Below are 16,378 nucleotides of genomic sequence, written 5' to 3' on the forward strand. Positions count from 1 at the left end.
TATAGGTTAGGACAAAAAAATTTAAAAAAAATGCAGGGGGAGAGGAGAAGGAAGAAGAGAGAAAGGGAACAAGGGAGGGAGAGACAAACAACCAAGCAAAACTAAGACAGTCCAGATTCATATAACTGCTCATCTGATGTGAAGAGATAAAGAAAAAAATGGACTTTCAAACTTGAAGACTAAAATGTTTTACTATGTCAACATGAAATTCCTTCAGAGCTCTCATAATATGTACGTGGTTCTGGAACAAAATTCTTACTTCTTAGCTTATTAACAATGTGTACATTTGAAAATAAATATATACAATATATCAGAACAAGCCCTTCGGGACCATATTTAAGCAAGGACAACCAAGGAAACAGAATTCAGGCATTTAGGATGCCTGTAACATTTAGGATATATGGTATTTTGAAGACTAATATTCTCTTCCTTGCTCATTAGCCTGAAGTCTTCGTTATACACATGTTGTTTCTAAAGTAGTTTCCTTACAGAGACAAGCATCTTGATGGGCCAAACCAATTTCATTTTCGCCAGTACTACAAAAATTAAAAACAAAGAAACAGAAAATAATTAGCTTCACTGTTCACAAAGAAAGAGAAACAAGTTTATAGTTCTAAAAACTGCTTAGAAAGAGACATATAATTCTTTAATAGAAAAAAAAAACCCCAAAACACCCTCAGGTAATTCCAGTCCTTAATTTTTTTTTAAAAAGTCTTTTATTAAAAAAAAAAAAGGTGAAATTATTACTTTACTACATGCCATGAAGAGGATTTAAATTAACTACAATGTACAGGATTCCTAAGACTTTGCTTAAAAATCAGTTTATATGAGCAAATATTTGGGAGAGGGAATGTTTGCTAACTGTAAGCTCAAGATGATCTCATTATTACATGGCAGACAAATCTAGCACTAGGAAGGCAAAAATTCCACTGAGTTCTGCAGTGACAAATGATTAATATTTTGAGTAGTGAGCTTAGTTCTTGGTATGACATTTTTAGAGACTGTGAAAATGTATAATTTATTCCAGAGTGCAGCCAATGCACAATACAGAGTACAGAAATGGTCTTGAAAAAAAAAAATCAAAGGAAGCAGTCCTGAAAGAATAAGAAAGGCCCAGTCAAGAGTTGTTTTGGGGCCAATACATTAATAGTGTTCAATATTAAAATATCAAGTTAAAATAAAAGATATCAACATTTTTAGCACCTATTTTGTGCTAGGCACCCTCACAATTATCTCAAAGTAATGTGCAACAGTTAAAGGTTGTTGTCTTTAACATGTACAATCACCCACTCTCTCAGTAAGAACAACTCTGGGCACTTTTTTGGGGTGAGTCATCCACACCTCATGTGCCCTCTGATTCAGTCAAATATATGCTGGCTTATCTTGGAGGAATTAAGAATGCTTTTTATGGGTCACAAAACTTTGTTTCTATGAACTTCACCTCATTATTACTCTGAAAGAAAACGGGAAGGAAAAAGAACCGTGCTGACAAGTGGGTTTGTGTATGTATGTGCACATGCGTGTATATGCGTATAAATGTGAAAGATGCTGACTGATTTTAATCTATATAATTTAAAGTGGCAATTCTAGAAAGAATATGGTAAGATTTATTTTTAATGCTAATAAAAGGAATGTAATTTATAATTTAAGAAGCTATTTAAGTATTTTCTTAAAGGTAGTATCAGAGAAAATAAACTTCTCAAATGGTCCTTGGCACTTACATAAAATCACATACATTTATTTGGTACTATGTACCAGGAACAGTTCAGCTTCTGTGGGAGACCCCAAGTTACTTTAAGACAAAATGCTTATATAAAGAAACAGTTATTTACCCCTACCCGCAACCCCTCCCCTGCACACACCTGAAAGTTAGACAAATGGGAGGGGACTCATTCTAGGCAAAGAAAAAGGCGTACTACTTGGGGAAGTAGGGATATTGGGTATAGGAAGTGTCATGGGGTAGCTCATCAGGGTTACAAAGAAGGTTCTTTTAGAAGGCTGGTAGAAGATGATGAAAGTTGAAAATGCAGATTAAAGGCAAACTGCGAAAGTTCCTCACTGACATGCTAGGAAGTCTAAATACCCTGGAAACAAAGAAAAACCACACCTATGTATCCACACCTGTGTATACATATGTCTGTATGCGAGAAAAATGCTGCTACTAAACAGATGGTCTCTAACAGATTTCATAAATATTTTAAAGTGTCTGTACCTATGGGGGAAAAAATTAGTAACACTATGTAGTAGAGCCAGCCCAAAATATTCCACTCCCTTCACATTTGAAGAACTTACATAAAAGTTCGATATAACAGAGGGGAGGGAAAACAATAGTTAGTATTACAAATAAACTTACTAAAGCCGATAATGAACCGAACAGGCAAATCTTACCATGGAGTGCATTCAAGTGTCTGAAAACTTTCCTTAGAAAAGATAAGGAAATTAAATTTGTACTGATGAAAAATAAACTGTAGGGAATTTTAGCTGAAAGTTATGGAGCATTCTGCTGAGTGCTGCTATTATGATAACTAGTCTTAAAACCTTAAAACATTTGTAATGTACCAAGTGCCTATATTATAGTTTATAACATCATAGGTTTTAACATAGTTATGCAGCAGTACTGACTGCAGTGCAACAAGAGAGAACATGTGAGTCGATAAAATTCAAGACTGGGTTTTGGCCAATGTACAAGATAAGTGATATCCCATATTTATCATATTTATCAGGGATTAACTGTTCCCAATAACTCCTTTTTATGTCATACACTATTGGCTGTCTGCATGGATTTTTTTTCTTTTGATGATCAGATGAAAGATTAAAGAGAAAATTAAAAGATCATTTTTTAAATTTACAAGTCTATTTTTAAAACTCACCACTCACCACATAATCTATTCATACCTAATAAATTAAGACATAGATGTAAATTGAGAAAAACATTATTTAGAAACTACTGTCTATTTCTACAATCCAGGGTTTGAGTTTGAATCTGGACTTTTTCACCTGTTCACCTTGAGACCTTGGGCAAGTTATTTAACCTATCTAAGCCTCAGCTTTCTCATCTGTAAACAAGCCTAGTGATACATTTACTCTACAGGTATGAAGATTAAAGAAGGTACTGAAGAGAAAAAAGTTTACATAATTTCTGGCACATTTAAGTGTTCAATAGGCTGCTATTATTGCTACTATTGTGTTTTTGTTGTTGTTCTTATTATTATTCCTTACAGGATAACTCAAATATATTAGGGCTAGATCTGGGACACAAAATGATAAAAAATAGTTTTGTATGATATACTGGTGTTATTTATTTAAGCCACGTATCTGGGAATCATCTGACTCTTTAGAAAAATATTTACTAAATTAAAAATCACTTTGTTTTAGAACTGAAGAATTTCTATTTGGTCACAGAATTCAATACTTTATGTTTTGATCAATGAAATATTTTACATTGCTCTTCTTTATTCCTAATGGTAAAATAAGGTCCATATAATGTAAAATCAGAAATGATGCTCTAGTCTCTTCGTCCTTAGGGCATCTTTTGCATCCATGCCTTCTTAAAGTAGATGAGAGTAGAACAGTTACAGTGGAAACATCCTACACTGGGTTTAAGAACTAATATCAGTACCTAAAGGTAAAACAGAATATAAATAAACAAAATTACTCAAGAAAAGCCCTTCAGAAGGCAACATACTGGAGTCATTTCTCAAAGAGTCCAAAATAGGAAGCTTTCCCTTCAGCACTGATACAAAAAACCTATTTCTTTGTTTGAACAGCAGATGGGGCAGATGGCTTGTACTGAGGCCATGTTGTACAAAAAAAAATGAGAACCCTCAATATTGGAATGACATTCAGCATTGTAAGAAGTTATATTATGGCAGGAACATCGGATCTGAAACACTTCGGAGGGAGTCCCTGACACATTTACTAGACACATGGGAAATATCAGGCATAAGGAACACACTGTTTTCCTCCTTTCACTGTTGTTTTTTTTAACCCCCTCAAGTGTAAGAGTGTGTGTGTATAGCTGGCTTCTCTTAAGTTAAAGGTGCACAGATGGGACTGCACATTCATGTGACCCTCCACTCGGACCTGTGGTCCTCCTCCTTGAACATCCAGGGGCTAAGGAAGGGTCCTTGCCAGATGGATGACAGTGATCTTTGTTCTTAGTATCCTGAGCTGGGACTTAGGTAAAATTTCTGAATGCAATCTGTTCTTACTTTTTAACATTTAGTGTGCAAAAAAATATATTTCTAACCCTAATCTATAAAGATTCATTTAATTAGATTTAATATGTATTAAGATTAATGAAAATCACATCCCCTTTCTCCAGACTTCTACCATCAATCAGTGAAGAGAGACAGGAAAAAGCAGAAACTGGAAAGAAATGGGCTGCAATGTGAGAGATTTCCATTGAAAGGCGTAGTTTTAGAGCAGGAAGTGATCCAAACTAAGTGACCTCCACCTTTCTGCTGGGAAGAAGAGTTCTGATGATGCAATTTCGAAGACAATGACCCAAATAAAAGTGTTTTTCAGTGGAAAATTTCTATCACTAATAGGTGGGTGTTGCTAGGCAACAAATATTGCAATGTTTAATCTCTACCCTTACTAGCAATTGGCGTGATGGAATAAAATAAGCCTTTTCAGCATTTCAACATAATAGTTGTATCTGGCAATTTTTTAGTCATTTTAAAGAATACTTCTTTTATGTAGAAAGAACTTTTGTTAACATGTATCTGTCTACCTCCATTTTCTAAAAACTGGGTTCTATAATCCATAATGATTAACAGGAATACACTAAAATTAGCATAACTCAATTAGCAAAATGCATCCTTATAATAAATGCTATGAGTGGCAAAAAACAGATGTTGATCATCAAAATTTGAGTGTGCATGTGATTTATTAGTATCAATATTTAGAAAATGTATATTTAGGAATGTGAATTTCAAAGGGAAAATAAACTTCCTCAGAGATTAGTTAAGAAACAAGTATGCATCTATAATTTTATAATTTGCAAAGACTTATGTGAAATTAAGACCTCATTTAGTATCTCTGGTATCCTGCAATGCCTAAGCAAGTTCCAATTAAATTTAATATTCTTATGTTACTTTTTTTTTTTTTTTTTGCAGTACGCGGGCCCCTCACTGTTGTGGCCTCTCCCGTTGCGGACGCGCAGGCTCAGCGGCCATGGCTCACGGGCCCAGCCACTCTGCAGCACGTGGGATCTTCCCAGACCAGGGCACGAACCCGTGTCCCCTGCATTGGCAAACTCTCAACCACTGCGCCACCAGGGAAGCCCTCTTATGTTGATATTGTTTTAGTTGTACAATAGTATGAGCAGAGATGACATATTTAAAGAAACTTAAGAGCACGAATATTTTCAGGTTAACTTCTTGGGATAAACAATATGGGAGTCTTGTTAATCACTATGTTGTACACCTGAAACTTATATAACATTGTAAATCAACTATACCTCAGTAGAAAATAAAAAAGAATATGGGATTCTGATAAAGAAGACTCGAGTTCGGCAAGCTACAAAGTAATCTAGATTATCATTGGTTGGATATGGGGGGTCAAAAGATCTGGGTTCAAGCCTTGATTCTGTCCCTTGTTAGACACATGAAGTTGGCTAAGTCATTATACATCTCTGGGCCTTTTTCCCTTACAGCTCTAAAATATTCTGCTATGCTATATGCTGATCCAGATCTGCCATTAGCTAGCTCGGTGGCTCTGACAAGTCACTTACTTACCATCTGAGTCACAGTTTACTCTCTCGAGAAGTGACTATGATTAATGACATGTGAATCAAACCTTGAGTTGGCACTTATAATAAAATATGACTCAGACTGGTGTTCGGAGAGAAGAAACATGTTTTGTTCAGAGAGAGAAAGAGTATCAGCTAACATTTACAGGAAAAAAATTCCCTTATGCTCATTAGATATTTCTTAAGTGTTTAAAGGCACTGTGTTTCTGGGTCACTGATATACATCCCATCCTTTAAGAAGTTTGCATTTTAGGAGTTATAAGGTAAGTATCCAAATATCTATAATAGAAAACAAAATATAAGTTCAACTTATAATAAAAGTACAAAGTACTATTAATATTCAGAGGAAGATGAATCAGAGTGGCATTAAGAATAGATCTTGGAAGGACAGACTGGATTTTAGCAAGCAGAAGTTTACAGATGATTCATTATTAAGAAGATGGATATTCTGGGCTGAAGAAATAGAACAGCAAAGTAGCCAGAGAAATGGAAGAGGATAAAAATATTGAGAGAAAGAGAGTATTAGGAAAATAGCTTAGAAAGAAGTTTAGAACACAGCAGTCTGGAAGGCCTTGAGTTCCTAGAGATTGGATGTCACTTTTAGGCACTAGGGAAACACTTTTCACATTTAAATTTAAAACAAAACAAAACCCAGTGTAAAACAGTATTTTGTAAAGATGTATCTAATTGAAATATTTAGCATAATAAAGATAAGAATGCTGCAAGAAAAAAAGATACTAAAACAGAGAACAGTTATGAAGGATTTTAGTTACCCAGGGTATCATAAAGTGAAAAACAACTGGGTTAAAATGTCTATAATGGGAAAATGACAGAAAACGATGATTTAAAAAATGCTTAAAGAAACTCGCAAGACTTAGTAACATTCTGTATACTGAGTGAGGGAGAAGTTAAAACAGACAAGCTTTGAGCTTGGGTTATTTGTAAAATTATTATTAACTGAATGTGTAAAGTCAGGAAGGAGTTTACAAGGAGAGGAGTGAGAGGATGTGGGAGAGGAAAGTGGCCTAATTTTTCTGTTTGCTGATCACTTCCAGCATCAACCTCATTATGAAGTTTAAAACTAAAACAGTTTTTAAATCTGAGGTTTATCATCAAAAAGTCTTCCCTCAAACATTTATAGGAGAAAGTCTGCTAACCAAAAGTCTACAGATAGATCTGTATGTGCTACACATCGCTTTTCTCAGCTTCTAACCTCCTTTCCTAGCACTTCACAGTTTACCAAAATCCAACGAGTGTCTAAGTCTCACTTGTCAAGGCCTCTGCTAGACCCAAGATTATTCTCAAGAAGGGTTTATAGTCACCACTGACTACAAAGGACAGATACAACTATGCTGACACTCCACAATTTAGTTACTAAGAACATTTCAGTGGGATGTTTTAGTGCATGTTACTAGTGCATCGAACACTTTCACATTGGAAGGTTGGTGAGATGTCAAGGCTTCACAAAAAAAACAGAAAAGATGTCATTGGCAGGGAAAGGTATGGTTCTGTGAGGATTCTGTGAGGATTCTAGGGTAGTACACGGAGAAGCTGAGATGAACACACTGCCCTCAGAGAGCTTACCTGGGCGAACTTGTGAATCTGCTCTACCACCGCGGCAAACAGAGCATGGACACTTTCATCAATCAGACTCTGCATGTAGTGCACTGCCTCTTCATCAGACAGGTCTAGACGAAATTTATCCTGAACCTACAAGGTCACAGTCTTATTAGCTTTTGAATAAAGAAAAACACACATTTCGAAAAGACAAGAACAAACAGATATAGATATTATTACAATGAACTATTCTATGCCAAAGAAATGATTCATAACCTGTAAGGAGTTCTGAATACTATTCTCTTGAATGTGGAACTTTACTTTTTGCTATATGCTCTTTATATCACCCTATCTTTGTTGGTTGTAAATATTTCTGCAGAAAAGAATTAACAAAGTGAATAGAAAATATAATTCTGTTAGACCCTGCAAATTTAAAAAGAGACAAAAATTGTTCTTTTAACTCAAAGGTGTGCTTTAGTATTTGCATTTCAAAGCTAGAATTATAAGGTTTAAATTGTGACATAATAATTATTAACAATCTCCTTCACTTTATGAAATGGATATAGCAAGGTAAGCTTATATTACTATTCTCCCTCACCTTCTCTGCCTACACAAGAACAGGAACTATGTCAATTGCTGGCAAAATGAACTAAACTAGATCTTCTAAAATGTCCCCTTTCCTATAGGAGTTCCCTGTACTTCTGCAAAGAACTACTTCAACTGGCCTATAATTTCCAAAGACAGAGGACTTTTTCATTATTTCATATTAAAACATACAGTTGATTCTCAATAGCAATAAGTACTAGAAAACTTAGTAGAGATATATATCAGAATAGTTCCCTAAAACTCAAAAGCCAATGTTACTGAATGACTACTTTGTGCTAAACACCGTGCAAAGTACTTTACATGCAGTATTTCACTCAACTCTCAGATGGCTCTGAGGCAGATAATATCTCCATCTATAAGATGCAGAAACTGAGACACAGAATTTATGAAGCCAATCCAGGGACCTTTAACTGATGATAAGTGGCTTGCACTTCCAGACAATTGCATCCTACTGCACTAACCATTGTACTAACTCCTTTCTCCTCTTATAAATAACCCATATATATTTCTGAAAAGGCAGGCTAGGAGAAAATGGGATTTCCAAGTGGATAAAAAGTGGTCCACATTTAGTATTTCCTTTTAAGTATAGAGTTTAACTACTATAAAACCAGGAAGAAGAAAGGGCAGACAGTATGACAACCCATGGCCCTGCTCAGTGCTCTTTTCTCTTCACTGCACTGGAAGTATACCAGCTGATCCGACAGCCCTCAGCCTCAGGATAGAGGAGGTAAAAGAAAGGTTAATATAATAAGTGAAGGACAATTTGGTGGAGGGAGACCTAAAAGTATACTTTCAATCAACTCTCTCTCCCATTTCTGGGTCCCAGTTAAAGAGTTTAATCCATTATATTCCTTGATTTCTACTTAAAGAGGTCATGTCTGACAATTTTGGAGCTATTTTTTAAGAACGTCAAAAAACTGTAGGGCAGGAGAATCAAAATAAAACTTTAACCCAATTTATCAAAACTTGCATACTTACATAAGTACTTAAATTACAAACAGAAGATATGTATTTAGCATATAAAGAAAATGTTATTTGCCAAATATGAAGACATTCTCTTTTATAACAAAGAAGGTTAACAACATATAAATGGTTGATCTGTTTTCATATATACTGACTTATGTTAGGCTACTTGTTATTGTCCCCTAAGTCACCTCTGTGACTTTCACCTTTCCAGAATTTCTCCCCTGACTTCTTGGCTATCCCTACCAGCTCCAAACCCTCTCCTTTCACACCTCATTAGTAAGGCTGCACTCAAAACAATCTGGAGAGTGCCTTTAAGCAAAAGGATACACACTTGTAAATCTCAGCCTCTGCACTGTCTTTCAAAGGTAGATAAGATACCCTTTGTTTAAAATATCGTGAGAATTTCCAAAATGTGATGGAGAGACACAAAGTGAGCAAATGTTGTTGGAAAAATGGCACCAACAGACTTGCTCAACACAGAGTTGCTACAACCTTCAAAATCTGTAGGAAACGCAATTATCTGTGAAGCACCATAAAATGAGTAGACAGTTTAAAAAGAAGTAAAAAGAAATTGATATATATGTACTAAAATATGTTAGAAAAAAGGAAAATATTGTTGAACTTTGTTATGATTAAATAATTTGAATAATATGTACTTCTCTGAAGACTTCAGCCTCAAATGTGCTACTCTGTTTCTTTAGCTGGCTTTCATTCATGAGATCAATGCAAAAATTTTCTAGGTAGTAAGACTTCAAAGTAATGCCAGCAAGTGTTATTTCACAAAGTATTAAAACCTATTTCTACTGCTTAAAAAAGCCAACCAATATGAAACATAAATTTTAGTCTATTGCAGCATCACTTTCCAATATTATTATGACTTTAAAGTCAAGTTTATGTTGCAATTGGTTACTTCACATTCTTGATAAAACAGTAGCAAGCAAATAAATCTTTATGGAATACTCTTTTGGGTAAAAATATGGTAAAATACTTTTTGTTCAAGGTTCACTTAATTGAAACTAGAATAAACAGCTAGGGAGTAAACAGTGTCAAGAAAAATGACTAAGGTACATGCTTTTCCTCCCCATAAATTAATTGCTTCATGTGTTAAAGGATGATGCCATAAAGAGAGCTGGTAACAAATTAAACAATAAAATCATGATTCTCTAAAAGAGAAGCAAAAGTTGAAACAAAAGAACAATAACTATATAACAACTGGCAGAAGAAACTGGAAGACTCCGTTTGACAAATACTGTTAGAACTTTCATAAATGACTTCTGAACACAAGTGAAGTCAGGCAAGAGTGAACATATGACAGAGATAGATGGGTTTAAAATAAACAGCAAAAACAGATCCTGAAAACAGCAAAGCAAAAAAGAAAGGCAACAACATTTGAAATCTGGTGCAGTCATTAACTTTAGCTAAGAAAACGTTCATCAACCATGTTTCTTCATGGATGTGCTTAAATTGACAAAAAATAACCCAGGCCAAAACCTAGTGTGATAAGTAGCCCATTGCCTAGTTTGGGCGTGGGGGGTGCTGAAACAGTGCTTCCTGGATAATAATAAATGAAATCTTAATAAGAACATAATTTCCTTAAATGGTTAAGCAATAAAATATTTACATTAAAATCCCTCTCATTGCTTGCCAATGACTCATAAAATTAGGTAAAAGAGATTAGCTTCATTCATGTTTGCAATGATGTAAATATTTTTGTATCCCCCAAATCCATGTTGAAACACTAATGCCCAATGTGATAGTATTAGGAGGTGGACCCTTTGGGAGGTGTTTAGGTCATGAGGGTGGAACCCTCATGAATGGGATTAGTGCTCTTATAAAAGAGATCCCACAGAGCTTCCTAGTGCCTTCCACCCTATGAAGATACAACAAGTTTTCGACCCAAAAAGGGCCTTAACTTGACCATTCTGGCACCCTGATCTAGAACTTCTAGCCTCCAGAAGCATGAGAAATAAATTTCTGTTGTTTACAAGCCACGCAGTCTCTTGTATTTTGTTATATATAGCAGCCCAAATGGACCAAGACAATGTTTAAACCACAGAGGTACCTTTCTAATAATGCTCAGAGTCAATTACATCAGAACTTAGGGATTTTGGTGCCAATTATTAATTTCAACCACCAGGGCAATTCCATCTATGAGACTGTTATAATTTTAGTAATTTTATACTTCTGTAAGTTAAAAAACTACACTAACTTTGAAGTTCAGTATTAATAACCACACTGATATTTAAAATCATTTTATGTTACCTTTGGATAAATAAAGTATACTACATACATCCCTCTCAATGAATCAGAGAGTCAGAAATTAATTTGAATAAAAATCTTCAAATCTGTTACCCTTCCTCCCATCTCCTGCTGCAACTCAGGGTACGATAGTTCTGAATAACTACTCATCTACGTGATGGCTTTCCTTCATTCTTCTCTTTGCAGGTTAAGTTAAGGCAGGTCTCTATTCTCCTGACACAGTAAGAAACCCCTGTAAGCAAGGGTATGAATGGGAAGGATAAAGAATGGCTGTTTGCTTCTGCTTCTCCATACTATTACAATATTTTGTTTCTGATCCTTAGCAGGCTTAGTCTGGGAGTACCAGGAATCAGGTATCCCAGTAGGAATATTAAAGAGAAGCTAAACTTTCAGGACAAAGAGAAAGGGCTGTGATAGTAAGCTCCCTCTCTTGGTGTAGTGACCTATTCATGTGACTGTGGATACAAACAGGCAAGGGGATAAAACTTGTTGCAGAGGACTTGAGAGGCTGTCATATTCTGGAATGTGAAATAAAAATATACACAAGGTCTCTTTCTTAATTCATGTTACTTAAGAGTCTAGGGGTCGGGACAAGGGGAAATGGGTTGTTAAAACGCTGTTATTTTTTACATATGAAAAGTAGACTATGATATCTGAGGATGTATAAAAATTACCTTTTTCACAGTCTTATCTGGTTCAAGAGCAATATCTGGAATGTTTGCATCCACCATCAAGGAAAACAAGTTCAAAATAAGATTAGAATACCTAAAGGAGAGTGGGAAAGAAAAATAAATAGCAATGTGTTAGAATTTTGCCATTCTTTCTCATATTAAGAGCACTCCTAGAAGTAGTGCTTTATAATGGTTACTATTACTCCTATGGAAAATAGAATGTGAGCTTATTCACCAGCTGTCTCAATGAAAAGCAAGCCTTGAAAACATATCTTATTCTAAGGTCTTGATATAATGCCATTTCTAGGTCCCCCACCAGGGAACACACTTTTGGAGTAACCATCTAATAATGACAGTTTTTCACTCTTTAGTAAGTATATTCTTTTTAGAAGGGATCTAAGGGGAATCTGCTTTATACCATTAATTAGCATTACTAAGCAATGAAGATCTGTCTTTGCTCAATGCTGACAAGAATCTGCTACCTTAAGACTACCTCAGTATGTCATGGGTAAATGAGTCAAAGGGAAATAGTGTGAGTTCAGTAATCATTCATAAATATCCTCTAGGGACACTAATCCCACCATCTTCGAAAATATAATGACGGGCCTGGATATAAGCAACCCTAAACGGAGGAGAAAATAGCTTGTACTCTTCTACACTAAATATGTGCAAGATATCTAAATAACTTCACCTTTGGAGTATGCTGGCCCCTGTAGGAACTAAAGGTTTATCCCCATCAATCATCAAACTTTTCATCCTCCTCCAAACAAGAATAAAGAATGTTACTATTCCAAATCTTATTTCCAGGAGTGCAGCTATGTGGGGAAAGGTATCATTAAGTGTACACTGGGTGCAACCCACCTCCTGCTCCAGAACACTCTCCCCTTGCACAGTTATGCCCTGAGCAGCCCTGCAGCACTGTAGTGATAAAAGGAGGTCCAGATTTGACTTTGGGGATGGATGTAAGTGAAGAAAGCTTTGGTTTTAGGCAATGAAGGTTTCTAGCTGGTCTTGGTAGAAGTGTCAACACAAGTGCCTTGCACTGTCTTCTCGAGCGGATGGAAGTCAGGACTTTAGGTTATGCAGAACCTTTATTCCAGCCATCTACTTATCCATAATATAAAAAAGTACATAAAAACTAATACTTGAACTGTAATGATAATAGAACTTGTAGACAAAAATGACTATCCATATGAACCTCAAATTACCTATTTCATCATTTTTGAATTTTATATTACCCATGAAAATCAGGCTCTATAATGAAAAAATTCTACCTTGATATAATCTTCTAATCAAATTAGGCCCTAACTCAATTATACTCTTTTAAAAAAAGTATGATAATAGCTAAACTGCTTGAACTTATAGTTTTAAAGTTACTGATTTCCTTGTGGGAACTGATAAAAACCATGTCACAGCTTATTCCATTTCTACCCACATAATAATTTTATTCATTCAACCAACACATATTTATTGAGTACTCACACTAAACACTGTTCTAGGTACTATGGGTATAGTGGTGAACTGAACAAACAAGGTCTCTACATACTCATGAAGCTTACATTCTGGAGGAGGGTGGGGACTCACACAATAAACTGACAAAGAAGATAATTTCATGAGTACTTGACTGACAAAAGAGTTTTAAAAATAAAGAAAAAAACAGCAAAATGGGTCAAAGACTGATGGGGCGGGGAGAAAAGTCATCTTAGGGAGGTATGATGTTATTCTAACTGTACTGAAATAAATGAGTTTAAAGAGTAGAGTGACATACTCAGATATGCATTTTGTAAAAGCCCACACTGGCTATCTTGTGGGGAATAAGAATGGAGGAAGGGGAGGGAGGGAGACGCAAGAGGGAAGACATATGGGAACATATGTATATGTATAACTGATTCACTTTGTTATAAAGCAGAAACTAACACACCATTGTAAAGCAATTATACCCCAATAAAGATGTTTAAAAAAAAAAAAAAAAAAGAATGGAGGAAGGGAAACTATTTTACAGATGTCCAGGTGGAAAATAAATAATATGGACATTATCAGGCTATATTTTTGAGATGGACTGGATATCACTTGCTTCAAGATGCCTTCAATGAAGTGGAGAACAGAGGACCTGAATGTCACCAAGGATTTAGCCTACATGGGGAACTATGGTTATTTATCAAAATTTAAAAAAAAAAATGAATGAAAGAAGAACAGGATTTGGGGCAGGGAATCAAGAGTTCCATTTTAGACACATATTGAGTTTGAGATCCCTACTACATTCTTAGTAGAGATGTCAAATAGGAAGTTAGACATATTTCAGAGGAGATAATAGGGCTGGTGGTAATAGTTTGGAATCATCAGCATTTGGATCCTATTTAAAGTCACAAGTCTAGATGTAAATGCTTAAGGAGAGAGTTTAGGGGAAAAAGATCCAGAACTCTTTATACTGATATGGAACTTGTAGATAGTTTAATATATAGAGGTCAGGAAGAAGAGGGAAGGTATCAGCAAAGAAGCAGGAGTGACCAGTAAGGCAAAAAGAAAATAGAGGAGTAGGTTACACCAAATAAAAGAAATGTTTTTAAGAACTGGTGTCAGTAGGATACAACCAACTGCTACATATTATGTTACCAAAAAATATTCTTTCAATGAACCCTTAATTATTCATACTCTGTTTTGTTGACTATATAGGGTTTGTCCCAACCTTGCCATAGGGGAATCTCAGGAATCTACCACAAGGTAACACAGGGAGAGGAATACAAGGTTCAGTTTTGAAAGGGATATTTCAAAGTATATCCCATACCTGGCTGCCCATTAAATTCATTTGGGAAGCTTCTTTGAAAATACCAATGCCTGGGCCAAATCCCAGACCAATTAAATCTGATGGGGCTCAGAACTGTTTTGGTCCCCCCCTAGCCCACAAAGAACCCCAAGTGATTTTAACGGTCAGCCAGGATCTATGTTAAAATGTCTGCCTTTATGGAAGCATGTGTGTTCCTTTTGTAAAAGGCAAATATTAATGTTTTCTCCATTATCTGCTGGTATACATATAACCACCCATGCTTCTATTATTATGGCAAAGGGAAACAATGTAAATAAATATAAAATGGAATATTCTATAAGAAGCTTAAACATCCAATTACTTAGTGGATAACCTGTCACTACCTTAACGGTATTAATCTTTTACATCTGTTGCCATTAACCTGCATTTTCCATTTAAGACAGAACCAGTTACACAAAACAGAAATTATATATTAGTCATTCAAATGCTATCCAGAAAAACAGAAAGGTTACCAGAAATCTTTAAAGCCATTATCAAAAGAAAATATAAGGTTAAGTTTAAAAAAATGATAGAGTGGGCAAAGTGGGCAAAACCAAGTCTAGACAAAGATGTAAGGATGGATGTGATATAAATTAGATTTTTAAAAAGGAGTAGGTTAAGTACAGAGTTCAAGGAAAATGTACTCTTTCTCATACCCATGTTTATGCCAACCACCATGCTACTCACTGGGTATACAAAGATGGTCTAAATTTTTCAGTAAAAACCTTCAATACTAAGAATAAAAAGCATTAACTACAACAAGTGAGGTTCTTAACAGCATTTCAGACGTCTTGTTTCCCCTACAATCTATCCATTTTGCATGCAACAAATATCAGAGTAGAATCCTATAAAAATATTTATTTAACAAGTGTACTACTTCTAGAAGGGAAAACAATGAGATTAATGATGAAAAGTAGTGTGATCAATAGATTCACTGCTGTTTGGTGACTAGGCAAACATCCTCTAAGACAATGTAAGAACTTTGCTTGATACAGCAAAATGCATTCCAAATTTCAATATTTTTACTGAAAAGTTTAGGCCCTCTTTGTATCATGGTGTTTGGCATAAACATGGATTAAGAGAAGTTATGTTTTCCTTGAACACTTAATATTTAAAATGTTTTAGCATTACTAGAGAGTTGCCATAAGAGTATTCAAAAAGTAAATTTTCTAATTTATTATTGGTATAACAGTGTATTTTGTTATATGAAAATCACACCATAAAGTGTGTTCCGGCACCTGTACAAGTAACATTCATAACTTAATTCAAAAGGGACTGCTCTGTCTGTGGTCCACAGTTTATTCAATGATTTCTTGTTGATCAGGAATCAACAAAAACCATGAAAAGAACACAGTTGGTCCCACCTAAAAACTCTAATAATAAGCGTGTCAAATATCCCTACCTCCAAACAAATTTTTGCTATCTGGTTAATTCTTATGTCCTAAGAGAAATTTTTACTAACTGAACCATATTCTAAAATACAACATTAAAAAATAAATGTTTATCAAAATATTAGGGTCTAGCTAATCTTAACAGTGAAATTTTTGAAACTAAAAAAGTAAAACAATTTTCATGAAGACTTAACATAAAGTGAGGTAGATTAATCTCTTTATGATTTTTCTTAGTAGTGAGGAAAGTTAACTTTTGGCTCTGTACTAATAATCTGCCTATTTTCTCATTTTGCTGAATTGCTACTAATCCATTATCAATGACAGTTTATAAAACACATTGTTTTCTTTCTGCTTTCAATAAGATAGGGCA

The 16,378-nt window shown here is 35.1% G+C and overlaps 1 protein-coding gene across 2 annotated transcripts in view; it reads right to left on the reverse strand.

Annotated features, from left to right (window-relative positions):
• Positions 1–164: 164 nt before the first annotated feature.
• Positions 165–16,378, reverse strand: part of PIK3C3 (phosphatidylinositol 3-kinase catalytic subunit type 3) — a 154,629-nt gene continuing 138,415 nt past the window's right edge. Inside the window, exons 23-25 of one of the 2 annotated variants that reach the window (XM_029221215.1) lie at positions 11,818–11,908; positions 7,340–7,465; positions 165–536 (exon numbers count right to left, since the gene is read on the reverse strand). In XM_029221215.1, coding sequence (XP_029077048.1) covers positions 522–536; positions 7,340–7,465; positions 11,818–11,908 — 232 coding nt within the window. In that variant the 3' untranslated portion in view covers positions 165–521. The remainder of the gene's footprint in view (positions 537–7,339; positions 7,466–11,817; positions 11,909–16,378) is intronic. The other variant, XR_003793238.1, reaches the window with a different exon arrangement.

This window comes from Monodon monoceros, unplaced genomic scaffold, assembly GCF_005190385.1.
Source record: "Monodon monoceros isolate NGI ecotype Baffin Bay Population unplaced genomic scaffold, NGI_Narwhal_1 Super_Scaffold_1, whole genome shotgun sequence".
NCBI classification, from domain to species: Eukaryota; Metazoa; Chordata; class Mammalia; order Artiodactyla; family Monodontidae; genus Monodon; species Monodon monoceros.